Genomic DNA, 16496 nt, shown 5'->3' on the forward strand with positions numbered 1-16496 from the left:
CGTCACAATTGAGGCATGCCTCAAATCATAGCTAAATTGTTCATGTTTTCCGAAAGAATTCGCAAAAGAAAAAGGCACGCATAATGCAGTGTATGGAACTTTTGTGATCTGAAGAGAGGCACAGCTTGGCGCTGCCTTACTTTGCGTATTTCAACGATTTTGACCGCGTGGACGCTTGATATGCATAACGCAACAGAAATAGAAGAAAAAATAAAGCACGCTTTAGGTATGGAAACATAAAATTTGCTGTAGACATATAACTGATATAACTTTTGCTTGATATAACTTTTGATTTACAGATGTTGCCAGGTTAGGCACTGCCTCACCTGCCTTCCCTGACTGCACGTCCCTGGTGGGTCGTGTTAAAATGTTTTAGGGGTGACGAGTATGCCTACATTAATTGCACTTCAACAAATGCGTGCAGAAAAACAGAAAACTAAAAGCATTTTGTTTATTGCTGTAAAACGTAAAGAGTGGCGATCCTTTAATTTAAGGGAAATTTAAATCTCGTAGATTAACTAAAAATTCTGAAAACCCTGGTTTAACCATGTTGAAAAGCTTTCTGCTGAACTACTGTTATCCCATAAAAAATGGTGCAGGATTTCTTAAGTAGGTTACTAAAATTCGCGGGGATCCAAATTTGGAAATCGTCCAAAAATCTTGAATTAGCAACCTAGACAACAACACTTAAAACGACACAGCAGCAAAGTTTCACATAAAATTGGCATATAATTAAACAAATGACTCACTTGCATTTTGTAAGAATTAAGGTCGTGTTTGTAACCCACGCAATAAAAAAGGTTCGTCATCATCCCTTAAATAAACCATCTTTACTCATTTTAAGCAATTTACTTTCGCCGTTCCAATATAAATCGCGGCGGCCAAATTGGCGATGAAATTCCTTTTATTTATCTTTTTGCAAGAGAACAAAACTTCAAATACCTTTCTTATTACTGCGATTTAATTAATCGTGTCTCGGTGTTTCGCTCACATTTTTCATAAATTTTGGAGCAGTCTTGGTCAGAACCAACCTCAATAAATTTAACCATATGCAGTACTTCGGTCGGCGACCCAACCAAATCAATCAGCGGCCTAACATTGGGTCACGACGCATGGGTTGAGAAACACTGATCCAGTGTGATCAGTAGAATGACAGACTCTAAATTAAAAAATCCTTCGTCCAGGAGCAGAAAGTGAATTTCGTGTCAAGGGCGCGCAAACTTAGAAATGAGAGGACGAAGATGATCGAAGACGCTGAAGCTTGCGCAGAGCTGGCGGAGGCTTATCTCCGCTCCTGTAGGAATCCAACTTGTGGAAGGTCAGCTGTCCAACGTCGGATGTAGTGACGTTAACGCTGTAGTCCTTGTTCAGCAATTGCGCTATTTCGGTCGTCATAAGGGAGTCGGCTCCCAACCGAAGAAGCGTCGCTGATCGACTAACTTTTTTCTCATCCTGGAAAATAATTGAGTTTAACATTACAATCTTGTTAAAAAGAATGTGGCAAAGGTGGTTGAAAGTGACGGATAACAATGAATTTTGGAGCTCGATATTTTTCTCAACTAATTAGATTTAAACAAATTCTCAAGCACTAAAAAATACTGGCCTAGAATTAGGTTCGCAGTTATAGGATAATTTCCACATAATAAACAAAATACATTTACAAGCACATAAACATAATAAATATTTAAAGAAGAAAGCCACTCAAAGGTTAATGATATATATTTTTTAATTTGCAGAATAATTAGGCAGCATTCAATAATTTTACAATAAATAAACAGCAGTGTTTACGATCAGCTAAGTGTTGTATTACCCAAATAACTGAATATCCCCATATAATTAGACATAGATAAATCAAGTATTGCTAACTGCCGTTAGTTGAAGTCCATCAGAAACGTTTTTCATTTTAAGTTTATCTCGTTTTGTATATTTATTCGAAATAACCATTTTTGGTTAATAAAGACTTCTTATTGAGTACCAATGTGACCTGGTCATATAAACAAAACTTGTGTTGTACACTGTAACGAAATTGGCACCTGAATTCCATAAATGTCGGCGACAAGCTGGTGTAATGACTTTTTCTTCTGTACAACGACACCCGCTTGCTCTTTGACAACGTTTATATAACTTGCAACAACGGCGTGAGTTCGCTGACTTAACATGAATTCAAGTTTCTGTTACAATAAAATAAAAGTTTAGTTTCACACGAATTGCATGGTGATGAGGTAAGTTGCTTTTTTACTTGTAGGCAAGATCTCATCCGCTGCGGAATCGACCCGGCTATGGTGACGTCACCTTGAGTTTCCATGGCCACGCCGACGTCACCCACTACTCCCCACTGGATGGCGGTAGCAGGTAAACCTTCTCGGTGGCGCACTCTGCACACTTGCTCCATTATTGAGTTGGCGAGGATGTAATTGGTCTGACCCTTTGTTCCATTTATCGAGACCGCACTCGAAAACGCAACAAAGTGTTGCAGTTTTGGACAACGCTTTCGCGAAATCCTGTAAACACACATTATCACAAGTAGGAAAAATAACAAATAATTTTTTATACCCGTCCAGATTGAAAATTCCACAGCATTTGGTTTCGTACAAAAGCTGGAAATTCTCCTTGGTTTGGTTTTGAAACATAGCATCTCGAAGCTCAACGGCAAGATGGAATATTCCTCCAATATTGTCGTTCAAAAATGGTTCAACTTGTTCAGATTTACTGACATCCAGTTTACAAACCTTTACTATTGCTCCAAACTGCTTCCAATAAGAAATATAGCTTTCGTGATAAGCAGTGGTTTTTCCTGTTAATATTTATACATTTATTTGTGTACAGCTTTTTAAATAATGCTATAACTAGGTACCAGATCGAGATATGAGAAAAACTTTCACCGCCCCTCTTTGGATCATCCAATCACACAATTCAATTCCAAAACCTCCCAAGCCACCAGTAATGACGTAATCTAGAGTTGGATCAAACTGAACTCTAAAAACAAACAAAATTGTTAACATAATCACTGAAAATATGACACAAGTTGTTAATTGACTAAGTTTTAAACTTTACCTTGGAGTTGCCTCTTTTGCACCGGAAACATCGACTAAGACTTTACCGATATGTTTTCCTTGAGCCATAAACCGAAATGCTTCTTCAACTTTGTCGCTGCAATAAAATATTTTTTAACTTTGTGTATTTACTAAAATGTTGTTTTTAAGACATTTCAAACCTTTGATACACGCGATATGGCAATGGTCTGACTTCGCCGTTCTGTATGCCTTCTTGTACCAGCTTCCAAACCTTTATCCAGGTGACTGAGATGTCGTTCAAAAGGGAATCGAGCAAAATTCCATGAAATGAAACACTTTTTAGAAACACAGCCATGCCTAAAAATTTAAATCACCATAAATGATACTGGATGTATTAGTCATTTAACACGACAGTCGAATGACTAATTGCTGTAAAAAATTGTCTGTAATAAACTCGTTAGGAAATATGAACGTAAACGTAAATTTCGTCTAAAAATTAAAAAAAACTAACTTATGTTACTGTTTTGAAACATATCAAGTTTTCCTATTTCCAAAAACCGCCCGTTTTCTGCAAGACATCGTAAGCTTGCTTGTAACAGGTCACCAGACAAACTGTTTAAAATAAGGTCGACACCTGAAATTACAGATGAATAAAACATTAAACTAAACTAAAAAATAAAAACAATTTATTACACGGCCGTAAACCATGAATTCAGTAAATGATGTTAATTGCAAGTAAGTCACCTTTTCCATTTGTTTGTGTCATAATTGTTTTCTCGAAGGAATCCTGGCGCGAGTTAGCGAAACAGTCTTCGGTCAAAGCAGGGAATCTCTCCATCAAGAAGCGTTTCTTTTCTTCGGTCGAAACGGTGGTGAACACTCGGCAACCACGAGATAGAGCGACCGAAATGGAAGCCTGTCCGACTCCACCCGATCCGCTGTGGATGAGTATGCTCTCCCCAGGTTGGATGTTTCCTCTCACAACCAGGGCATAGTAGGCAGTGCTGTACACCACAGGTACCGTGGCAGCCTCCTCAAAGGTCCTGAAACCAAGCACAAACCAAACAGTTACCGTCTTACATTTCTAAAAGTTGAGCCTAAATACCTGGGTATGCCGCGAAAAGTTCTGATATAAACTAAGAAAAAACTGGGAAACAGACAACAGTACATAAACAAAAACAATTCATACCAACTTACTTAATATATTTAATAATTCACATTGAACCAAATTTGTTTTGTTTGTAATCATAACTCACCACGTTGATGGAATCTGCCAAGTATACACTTCGTCCTTCGTCACGTGAGTTGAAAATCCCTCGGCCGGAACAATGCCAGCTCGTCTTTCTCCGCGGTTGTTAACTCCGCTAAACTCAAGACCAAGAAGCGTTTTGAACTTCCAAGTTGGCCCTGAATGAATTAACAATTATTGATATTAAGTATACCACTACAGCATAGGACCATAACATCCTTACAGATTGAAAAGTTTAGCCTGGATATATCACCCGCGTTTTTTTCATGGCCGTGGCGCATTTAGTGGAAAATGTTTCTACGTTCAGCTGCAAAACCTCGATCAAACACGCAAAATTTTAGTCACGCTTAGGCTTTCGGTAGTATAGTGGTTTGTTTACTTTATTACACTTTCAAAGATGTTCACACATTCGTGTACAAGGCTAGAAGTTGTTTGTACTAATAGGATACATGTATAATGTTTTCTCGAAATGCTTTCTTCTGAGCCTGTGTATACCACAGGTCAGTTGGTAAAGCGACGGTCCCCGTATGACCGAAGGTCCCAATAAAATGTCTAAAGTTAACAAAAATATAATTATCGCCAACAAAAAAAATCGCTATATATGTTCGTTTCATTTTTTCGGCGACAGAAGCTAATAAATAACGCTCATAAAGAATAAAGATTTTGTTAACGATTGTTCAGCGTATTGGAGGTTTATTTTCAACGTAGAAAACCTTGCAATTTTTCGTGTGCCAAAAACTGAAAAAACACTAAATTGATAAGTTCTTCGATCGTATAACAAAATTACATTAAAGTAAGTGACGTCACATGATTCACCTACTAAAGTGGCGAATATATTTTTAAATGAGAATTCATTCATAAGAAACAAAAACATTCCAAAAAGATGTTATTATGTATTTGTTTTTATTATTGGTTTAATCTCTGGCTAGTTAATTATACCTGGGATGGCTTTCGGAGAAAGTTTTCCTGTGGCAAGCATGATGTCACGAAAGTTTATTCCTGTATATTTGACGTCGTAGCGTGACGGGCTTGGTCCTGACTCGGGTAAGGTCGTCCATTGCAAAGTTGAAAGGTCGCCGGGGTTAGCGATGCGGAGGTAAGTACTTTCCGATGTAATCTGTTAATGCCATGTAGACGTTTATAAAATAACAAAAAACGTTTTGTATTTGAAATATATTTGCTGTTCAACGCTTTACTTAATTCGAACCTTGTTACTTTCGTCCACTTTTGTATGTTGCAATGTTCCCCATTCCCCGTCTTGATATACGTTCACTGCGAGTTGATGCTTCATCACTTTGTCAAATCGATCAGGGAAGTGTGATTTTGGATCAAGATTGAGATTTGCAATGCACCTAATAAAGGCTGAGAGTTTATACAAACTATACTTGATTTAAAAAGTATAAGTGTACACCAACCTAATGCGATCAGTTTTCATTTCTCTTCGGAGGGCGTTTGTAAACTCAGCAATCCCATTTAAATTGTGACGTGCAATTATCCAAATATCCCCAACATAAGATGCAACGCACTCCTAAAGAAAAAGAAAGTTGTATTGCAGCCACTTATAGGTTTATAGGATTATACGAAAATATAAGTTGCTGTCTATGCATAAGTTTGGTAATATCCTACTAAAGCTTTGTGTAACCCCTATTAAGAGTTTATTGTTATTAAGCTACCGGATTTGTGCATTTACTCCACTGATGGTTCGTTTGTGGTGTTGCTTGTGGACTCCAGCCATAAGACCGAGATAAGAACAACACCAACGTCAGAATAAAACACAATTCGAAATAAGGCCAAAATAGGACTAATACATAATGGTAGTAGTACCATTTAAATCGGAATAAGTCCTAAATCCGTCGGAATAAGACCTAAAAGGTCGGAATCAGGACTAAAGAACACTTTAACTAACTTCAAACCCCACCCCTAAGTACATCAACTCCCCGAATAATTTCAACACTAACCCATTTTCTAACCCCACTCATTACACACCAATAACCCCAAACAGGTGCCAAAAATATAGCGGCGCCCTTGCGGCGCCGGTCAGACTAGGACGTCCAAACGTAGTCAGCAAAACGGCCGATGCCAGACCGATGGCCCCCGATCGTCCCATACCCTTTACCGACAGGTTCGGGCGTTATTTTGACCATTTAGGCCACCTTCCATTGATTTTTGGCCCTATTCCGATGAATTTAGGCCTTATTTCGACGAATTGAGGCCTTATTTCGATTAATTTAGGCCTTATTCCGACAGATTTAGGTCTTATTTCGATTAATTTAGGCCTTATTCCGACAGATTTAGGTCTTATTCCGACAAATTTAGGCCTTATTTCGATTAATTTAGGCCTTATTCCGACAGATTTAGGTCTTATTTAGACGATTTTGATCTTATACTGTACTGGATATTACTGCGTATTTGGCTGTATTATGTCGTTGGTCTTAATACTATGGTTTTATAGATTTTTCTGCTTTAGCATTGTTGCTTCATAGGTCTCATTGTGTGTTCCCGTTGCTTGTATTAGCCCTTATACATGACTTGGTTGGGTAATTTGTGTCCTATTGCACTGCAAAATATTACACGCCCAAAGTTATTTTTTGTTATATAATTCCTTTATTATGTTCAACCTTTATTGATTCATTTGTTAAATCGCTTACCTTGAGTTGTGGAACCCACTCAAAATTATTTTCCTCAATCTCAAAAGTAATGTTTTGACAATCTTCTTTTGCTTTGTGTAGAAACAGTATCAGGTTGCTACCTGTCTCCGACTGTCTTTTGTGAGAAACTAACTCGAAGTTTTCGTTCCCAAAAAGTTGTTTTACCTTAAAATATATAATAGCACGATTTTAAAACTATTTATAAAGTCAATCCTGCGATAAAATAGGCCAATATATATCCGTATTGCAATGTTAGGAATTAGGAGTATTACAAATTTCACGCACGGTAACTAACCTGTTGCAACGTGACTTGGGTGGTGGAAGCATTTGGAGAGATTTTTTGAATGCATTCTTGGATAAGATTTTCTTTGAAGGTTTGATGAAGGATAAAATACCATGATTCGCACAACAGATTTTCGCGAAGGTTTTTCAGAACTTTGGCGGCTTTAGGAATTCCTGGGTAAAAGAACACTTTCGGTTTACGTTAAACATGGTTTCACAAAAACACGTACCCCTGTTAAATAAGTCGTTGCAAAATACAACGTTCAACTCGCGAACATCTGGCGGGGCTTCGAGATCATCTTCCGCATTCCAAATGACATTGGTGACATCAAGCACATCAGGTGTTTTCGTTATCAGGTAGTGTTTGAAGTTACAGTTTGAAACCGTTGCAACATGTTTCGTAATTGATTTGACCAAAGCTGTGTAAAATTTAAAAATATGATTTGCACTAGATAACATTATATTTCTTAATTACGATCCATATTTCAGTGTAAAACCGAGGTTTTATTTAGTGTTTGACTCACAAGACTTTTTGTTAAAACAACACATCTTACTTGTTTGACTTCCATTTAAGGTGTTCGCAATTTCTCCAAATTTTACATTATAGTTTAGGTTTTCAATGGCGATGTTCAAAGTTGACATGAACACTTCTTCTTTGTTAAGACAATTTAGTGACTGCAGAAACGCAATCGGACCCTCTACAAAAAGTAATTTTAAAATACTTGACTTTAAAGAAACTTATAAAACTTACCGTAATTGAGAACGCTCGGAAATACATTAAGCAACAACAAAGTGAGATTTTCCACAGGTGTAATGCTATCTTGTAAATCTTGTGTCTCGGAATCATCTGTAACCACGTTTTTTGTTGTGCTGTCGTGTTGTTTCAAAAATGCTTTGACGACACTGTAAACTTTGGAAACGTCGTAATCTTCAACTTCGCAGTTATTTGAAATGAACTTTTTGACTTTTATCTGTGTTTGCGGGTGGTGACCTCTTGTAGGTGCATTAGTCACGTGAACCTCGTCGATTTCAAGATTTTCCCCGGCTGATATCCGGTCAAATGACCTGCCGCATTAAACATTACAAAATGTAAACAGGTGTTCAAGCACCACACAAAATTTCATAGTCAGATAGGGAATTTGTTGTACCCTTAATTATTTTATGGTCATTTTTCAGCGCCAAATAATGTACAAATGAAGATTATTTACAATTCCTATTGAACAAATTACAGAAGATACAAAGGTCGTAATTATTATCATAACATATAATGAAACGTGTCGCGGAACTGTAGATCCCTTTAATATGGAGTTGTTTGTACTAATAGGATTCAAGTACTAGTGCCATGGTTGTTTCTCAATTTTTTTTCTCTCTGAGCCTATGTAGCTCAGTTGCTATAGCAACGGTGCCGGTATGACCGGAGGTCGTTAGTTCAAACATCACCCAAGGATATTTGTTTTTCTAGCCTTGCATAAAAATCATTGATAGAATCGACTGATTCGGTTAGTCTGTTGAAGGCTGACTTACGCTGTACTATAACATGTAAACCGTTATCGTCGATCAAACAACAACTTCAAAAGGGCTAAATCACAGTAGTTGTACGCGTATGTGTATGCATCTTCCACTGAATGTTTAACGAGTAACAACTTCAGGTAATAGGGACACCATCTCACTAAGTCTCTTTGGTTATATTGACAAGCGTTATTTGTAGTATTTAAAATGCATTTGAAATTGATTTAAAACGATGTTTTGCTCAATTATATGTTCTGCCATATAATTTTATAGCGATTATACACAAATTTAGAACTGATTTTTATTCACTTAAAAAACTATTTTGAGGATTTAATCAAACACTTTGTAATTGTAAAACAAAAAAAAATAAAATACACAAAATGAAAGTATGTAAATACAATATATATATATGATGTAAATATATATATTTGTTGAAATAAAAATAGATATTTTTATTTTACTGTTTTGTTTACTTTACAAATAAAATTATATTTCACTTTAGTTTATGTTTTAAATTACGTATGAACGTAGGGACAGGCCGGCAACAAAATCTGGACCCTAAAAGTGAAAAAAAAATCTGGACCCTAAAAAGAGCTCTGGATATTGTGACAATTTTTACCGTTCAACATCAATAAGTTTTTCGTTGTTGTCTTCAAATGGAACAATTTTCAATCTCCTAATTCTGGTGGGAAGACGCAAGGAGTGATCATGACCTCGAATCAATATAAACTGAAGAAGTGAATCCATAAACGTAACGTAGTTTCCATTCCATTTCACTTTACCAAAGGTACCTAAAAGAAAAACAATTAGGGGTAAAATTCTACCAAAGTGTGGACAACTTTGATATAAACGTGTTCAACTGTTTTACCAGATTGATCGGCTGAATGGATGACTTGAAATACTTCACTGTAATGATAACCACAAAGCGTTAACTTTTTGTAAATTTCTTTTTCATCAAGCATTCGCTTTTCCCTGTCTTGTGCTGATTTGGCACCAGAAAGCTTGTAATTGTCAAGTTGTCTTATTTTGCCGGATGCGACAAGGCGACCATCGACGGAAATGGTAAAATTGTGAAGGTGGGGAACAAATTGCACATATATGTTCACATCTACGTAAAACACGACTCACATTAAATAATGTTTAATAATAAGTACAGCTAACTTTACCTGTATCTGTCAATAAAGTAGCGCCGTGAATGATGACATCATCAAACTGTACAGCAACAATATCCACCGAAATTTCGAGAAAGTTTGCGAAGGTTTGCCAAGCAAGTCTCAAGAGGGCTGTTGCAGGAAGCAATGGCCTTCCGTCAATTACGTGACCTCTTAAGTAACGATCTTCTGACAACTCTGATGTATCTATGTCAAACCCATACAATATGTTATTAGAATTGTCGAAATCTTCTTAGATATTGTCACATAGTATGTCACGCAACAACAAAACCTATTTGTAAATTGGTTGAAATAAGTGTATTTGGTAACACGTATAAATAACATGATATTAGTTTGAAACTCACCAATCTTAAACACCGCATCGGTTTGCAATCCACTTACAGACGACGAAAAAAATTGCGATGGCGATGGAACGTGCCAAGATTTGCTGTGATCCCACGACACGTGACCGGAAGTGAAGTCACGTGGTAAATCATGTAAAGTGTCATGACCGACAATGTTGTTGGCGTTCACATTGATTCCCAAGCAATGCAATTTTCCAATGCCGCTCATAAGGGTTTCAATTCCATTCGTTTCATTGCGATTGGTCAGCACAACACGCTCGTTTGTTGGGTGCAGCATGCGTTTCAGGATAGGCTGGTACATTTGGAAATAAGATTATCAATACATTTATAGTTATATATCATTTGCGACTAGACATAAAAGAGTTTACCTGCAAGATGCAATGAGGAGATATTTCAACAGCAATAGCGTCGCTTGGAATTCGTTTTATTGCGTCACAGAAATAGACGGGGCTGCGCAAGTTGTTCGCGTGGTATTCGGCGGAACATTCGAGAACACGTGCCATGTCGAAACATTTTCGGGGTGCCGAAGTTGAAATCCACTTTTTTGATCTCGGTTTGGCTTCAGGTATGATCTGTTATAATTTGTAGTTATATAAGATCCGTTTACTGACAAGCATAACATTGAAAAACCAAACACACCACTTTCAATTTTTCCAAGAACGACGGGTAGACGTGTTCCATATGCGACGAATGAAAAGCTATTCCTCCAGTGTCAATCATTTTCACATAAACTCCTTCCTCACGCAACGTTGCCACGACATCGGTGACGTCATCTCTTGGCCCAGTGATGGTGACGTTGTCTTTTGCGTTGTGACAAGCCACTTGCACATTTGCAGGGCACCTTAGCAAGAATTCATCCCAGCCTAGACCTGGCGAAAAACGTGAAAACACATTATTTATTTGACTTATCTGTCACAAAAGGCTAACTCACTAAAGCTTTGGTTTAAATAAAGCTATATGTTATTGAATGGCATGAAATGCGCGATTGTTCAGCAGACGAAAATCATCACATTTAACTTACCCACGGCAGCCATGGCGCCAGCTGGAAGCGTTTGTGCTTTGACGCACTCTCCCCTGACGTAAGCTGCTTGTATGGTTTGATGACGTGTCAGACAGCGATCGGCGTATGAGCATGCCAACTCACCCACCGAATGTCCAACAAACCCTTCGGCGGTAACCCCCAACGAGGTCAACAAGTCAATTAAACCAATCTTAAGAAAAACATTATAAATTTAAAAAGGCAACATGTTGGGTTTTGCATTAAAGAGTAGCTTTCATTTTGGAATACTTCATTTTTACCTACCTGAATGGAAACTAAACCGACGAACGCAAAAGTGATATTGTCTTTAAATGTATTTTCATCAGCCCCTTGTAATAGTTTTTTTACGTCCAACTCGCCATATTGCTGCAAGGCTTCTGTACACGAGTCAATGGCGTTGGAGAACACCGGCAATTTCAGCAAATCTTTACCCATTCCGACCCATTGTGATCCCATTCCTGTAGGAACACGTAAAATCTAAATCCGCTATATTTTATTTTTGCTATGCAAACCAAATGTTTTAAACTTAATTTGTGAATTCAGAAGGTGCTTGGCGTAATATTATATTTACAATGCAATCGATGTAACCGACAGATATACCCCAAATAAACGATACCTTATCGTAAAATTATTCCGCAAGAACTTAAATTCACCACTAACAGAACTCAGGGATAATGCAAATGATAAATGTTTCTACCTGCACACACAAGCCAAATCGGAGGTTTCTTTCGAACCTCATTGTACGATTCGAAAGCATTACAGACGTCATGAGAAAAAGCATCCGGCACGTCAGTTGGGTGAATGACGAAACCACGGTAAGGATGACGATCGATTGAAATATCGCTCATGCCGTTAATAAATGCTGCCACAGTCGGCGTCGCCATTCGAACTTGATTGATTTTTTCTATTAAAGTTAGATTATAAATTGTATTCTGTTAAAGTCTCAACAGTACATTAAACAACCCTACGTTTAATTCCTTCTTCTGTTCTGGCAGTAATCAGACAAATCGTCGGTTCGTCTGCGTAACTTGTTTCGACTGCTGCGTTCTGATTGGCTCGCAGTATCACGTGGACATTTGTTCCGCCGAATCCAAAAGAGTTCACCCCTATCACTGGGTCATTTGGGAGCGGGGTCGGAGCTGTCACCGGTTTTATACGACCTTTCAATATCGCTGAACAAAGCGTTTATTTTATATAAAGTTAATTCAACTAAATATGTCAGTCCTACATTCAATTTTGTTGTTGGGCTTTTTGATATGCAAATTTGCTGGCAATATTCCGAACTTCATTGCCATGACGCATTTGATGACGCCACAAATTCCACTCGCTGGTTCGCAGTGGCCAACGTTCGATTTAATTGAACCGACCAAAAGAGGAGTTGTGCGATTTGCGCACATAACGTGATCAATTGCGCCTAGTTCTTGGGGATCTCCCACCTACAATAAAACATTCAAGTACGTACAAAGAATTTGAAAATAAAAGTGCCTTTCGCTTAATTGTAAATCACAGCCCTGTTAATTTTTGTGATGGTGTTAAATAATATTGAGCATTGGATGAACAAAACATAACTAAACCCAACCTTGGTTCCAGTGCCATGTGCTTCAACGTACACGACTTTAGATGGGTTCACGCCACTTTCATCATAGGTTTCCTGAATCAATTTCGCTTGCTGAACACCTCCAAGACAACATAGTAAAACTAAGTATGTGGACTAACAAAGTTAATTGGGGTGTGTAATGATTTAAATTGATGCAAATAAACTTAAGTTATTGTTTCCAAATTTAATAAAAGCACATATGTCAATCTGTGACTTAACTTAAGGTATTTAGACAGTTGAATCTATAACTTGACTTGGGACTTACGTTGTAATTTACTTGTAACATCAAAGAATCCATACAAATATAATCTGAGAGGAACCTTTATCGTCTCACGATACGAAATAAGATACATTACATATCTTTAGCATAGAGCAAAATAAATGTGGCAATATCTCTTACGATAACGTTTTATAGACAACTGGTATTAATGTATCTGAATCTAGTTTATAGTTAAATTGCGATCCTGCCAAAGTAATTTGATTTAACAAAAGCAGAATAACTTAAACCAACCAGATGGAAAAGTTATTCCATCTGTTTTATATCCATCTGATCGAGTTTTAGAATGAACAACCTCACAATAGGACCTCCTGGCATTTCGTGATTTACAAATAAAAATAGCTGTTACTGCTTCCGATCGTACGTACCTGTGATGTTTCACAAAAAAAATGTTTAGTAAAAGCGAAATGAATTGCATTTACACCCTAAGATGGACACAAAATTTGTTTTGATAATGTTTGCAGTTATGCCACCGCAATTGTCAAATATGCAAATAACAGCACTAATTATATCTACAGTATAATAATGTATTTTCCCCTTTACTTTATTATATAAGTAATAATTTTAAGTTTATCTACATTCCGTCAAGATTCAGATCAAGATATGTTTGTACATCTAAGAAAAACATTTCGCCTTTGTTTTACGTAAGGTAGCTGGGAAATCAAACTTTTAAAGGTTATACTGTAAATCACAACAAACTTAATGGTTCTTATGTAGTGGTCACTTACAGATGGGCGGCCAGAATTTAGTCTAGTTTGGTCAAATCCGTAAATATATATTTAGCTTAACAGTATAAAAGCTTGGATAAAAAAATATTTTTCCAATAGCCTAAACTCACCCGTTTGCGCTTTCATCAAAGGCCTTGCAAGCTCCATCCGGCGAAAGCATTTTGAGCTTTTTAAACTGTAACGACGTATGCGGCTTGAGCACGAGATGGGCACCTGCCACGATCGCAGCATCGCACTCTCCCCTCTTTATTGATTCACAGGCAAGATGCAGAGCAAGTAAACTGGATGAGCAGGCCGTATCAATCGCAATGCTCGGTCCTGATACAGATATGGAACGGATGCAACATTATAACAAGGTAGAAAACAGCTGCCAATGGTTTTGGATTCCATAAAAATAAATATAAACCTATAATAATTTCTGTTAAACATATTTCTGTTGGCTTTGTTCCAGCGAGAATATTTCTATATGCTTTTAACCTTTCATAAATGCCGTGCGTTTCATATACCTGATTAGACATTTAAAATACATATTATTACTTTTAGTAAAGTATTTTGGTCTGTTTTATGCAGCACTCCACCATTCGATGAACTTTTACCTTTAAAATCATTGAAGAAAGATACTCTGTTGGCAAACATCGAAAGTGAACAACCAGTCATCACATATCCTTCCATGTTTTGAACGTCAGACGCGAGTGTTTCAGATGTTTCCGACCCACTAACTCCGACCCAGACACCAGTACGACTTCCTCGCAGGTTATCAGGGTTAATACCTGTGTTTTAAAAATTAAACGGTATTTTTCTTTATGTACGGTATATTTTTATATATACCTTACATAAAGATTTTTTTTTATTTATGTAAGGTATATATATATATATATTCCAAACGTGGTGAACAGTCATTTATGGACCTGCATCAAGAATCGCTTCGTAAGAAACTTCGAGAAGTATTCGTAACATTGGATCCATGTTGTTTGCTTGCTTGGGATGAATTTCGAAAAAATCCGCATCGAATTTGTCGATCTCCTTCAGTTTGCCGTTACGCTTTGGCAATTCCAACAAACCTTAGAATATAACACAGCGCTTGTAGGCAAAAGAAAGATGACGTTTTTGGAAAGTACGGACTGTTAGCTTTGACAGTATGCAAATGAAGACAGTTATAGAGTTGATAAGGGAGGACAACTGGACAGTGGACATCGAAAGCTGAGCTAACACAATTAGTGTAACAACCTTATCATAAATATAACACCTCACTTATCAAATATTACCGATGAATTCTCATTTTTTTAAAACCTCCTGGCTATGAAATACACAAGGATCAAAAGCGAGTCACAAGCGTATCCCTGACTATAGGTCTAATAGTGCAGGCGCACAACTCATTTTTTACATTGATTACGGTACACTGTTTTTTTTAACATTTCAAATGTGCATTGTAGATGTATTACGCCAAAAAATAGGCATCATCAGTTCCTAGAAATAAACAAAACAATGCTAACTTATAAACTGGTTTGTGGCAATTAAACCAGGATTTGTTAAACTGGGGGCCGTGAAGGCTTTACAAGGGGGCGCGAAGGACTCTCTAATAAAAAACTTTGTTTTTTTTATTTAATATTACGGTTTGCTAACATGAATATATCTTTTTAAATACGTTTTAGTCGTGACCAACAGACATAATTTTATTCCAATCACTTATCTGTTCCCCTCGCTCATTGATATTAATAGTTTCTTATTTTATTACTGTTTTACCATTTAAAGGAGACTTTTCAGTCAAAAACACGGTGCACATGATCATCTCACGTGTCGTGCTGTTTAAATTCATATTTTCTGGAATGACATTGAGTTTAAACCAACCAATCTACAACTCATACAATTGGTAATTGTCAGGTAATAAACAACTTGTATATTCGATGGTGACTTACATAATTACATAGATAAAGTAAAACGATGTAAAACACAAACGCTAAAAGCTTTAAATCATTTTTTAAATGTTAGTACTGACATAACTTTATTATGTTTTTTATCTTATGGAAATAGCTTTTAGCTATTTCGGTTTAGTTAGTCAATATAAGTAGAATTAACTTTTTTGGAAACGTTTTACAATAACCCACCTGGCTTCCACCTTCGTCCGTCTTCTGTTACCATGTCAACGCCTTTCATTAGATTGTCCCATAGTTCGTCCACATTCGCGGATTCAGGGAATCTCCCCGATATTCCAGAAATTACTACTTGATCTTTATTCATATTTACTTATAATGCCTATATTTGCTTACTTCTGTTGCAAATTATAAAACAGATTTGTTATAAGAACGCATTTAAAGGATGGTAAAATTTGTGTTACCGTACTTGTGGCGAGTTTTACACTCATATGCGATATATATTTCGCGGACAACTATCCAGCAAACTTTCATGTTTAAGATTATCAGTTTTTAAACAATTATTTACGGTTGACCAATGGTACATCCTAGAATAGGCGATAATGGCCCAGCGACAATCAGAAATGTAATCATGACGCACAATATATAGCCTACGTTGGCTACAAAAAATACTTTCGATTATTAGAACAGCACACTGCCATGGCATTGGACTAAACAAAAAGAGAGCGACATACATCACGATTTATATAAAGAGGTAGGAAAATTA

The 16496-nt window shown here is 37.0% G+C and overlaps 1 protein-coding gene across 1 annotated transcript; it reads right to left on the minus strand.

Moving 5' to 3' along the window:
• Window positions 1-1221: 1221 nt before the first annotated feature.
• LOC146159951 (fatty acid synthase-like) lies at window positions 1222-16097 on the minus strand. Its single transcript, XM_083384893.1, has 35 exons — window positions 15965-16097; window positions 14768-14920; window positions 14456-14629; window positions 13970-14177; window positions 13366-13499; window positions 12837-12934; window positions 12486-12693; window positions 12226-12429; window positions 11955-12161; window positions 11522-11715; window positions 11240-11429; window positions 10858-11087; window positions 10587-10790; window positions 10219-10510; window positions 9869-10060; window positions 9571-9810; window positions 9322-9493; window positions 7945-8258; window positions 7748-7891; window positions 7424-7612; window positions 7207-7367; window positions 6912-7076; window positions 5679-5791; window positions 5471-5615; window positions 5203-5380; window positions 4271-4421; window positions 3759-4057; window positions 3526-3648; window positions 3215-3371; window positions 3055-3150; window positions 2855-2976; window positions 2554-2794; window positions 2240-2501; window positions 2034-2171; window positions 1222-1452 (listed from the first exon to the last, which is right to left on the minus strand). The coding sequence occupies exons 1-35, from the start codon at window positions 16095-16097 to the stop codon at window positions 1222-1224; spliced, it is 6462 nt and encodes a 2153-aa protein (XP_083241019.1).
• Window positions 16098-16496: the final 399 nt, after the last annotated feature.

The sequence above is a fragment of the Ascidiella aspersa genome, chromosome 3, assembly GCF_963924565.1.
Source record: "Ascidiella aspersa chromosome 3, kaAscAspe10.2, whole genome shotgun sequence".
NCBI classification, from domain to species: domain Eukaryota; kingdom Metazoa; phylum Chordata; class Ascidiacea; order Phlebobranchia; family Ascidiidae; genus Ascidiella; species Ascidiella aspersa.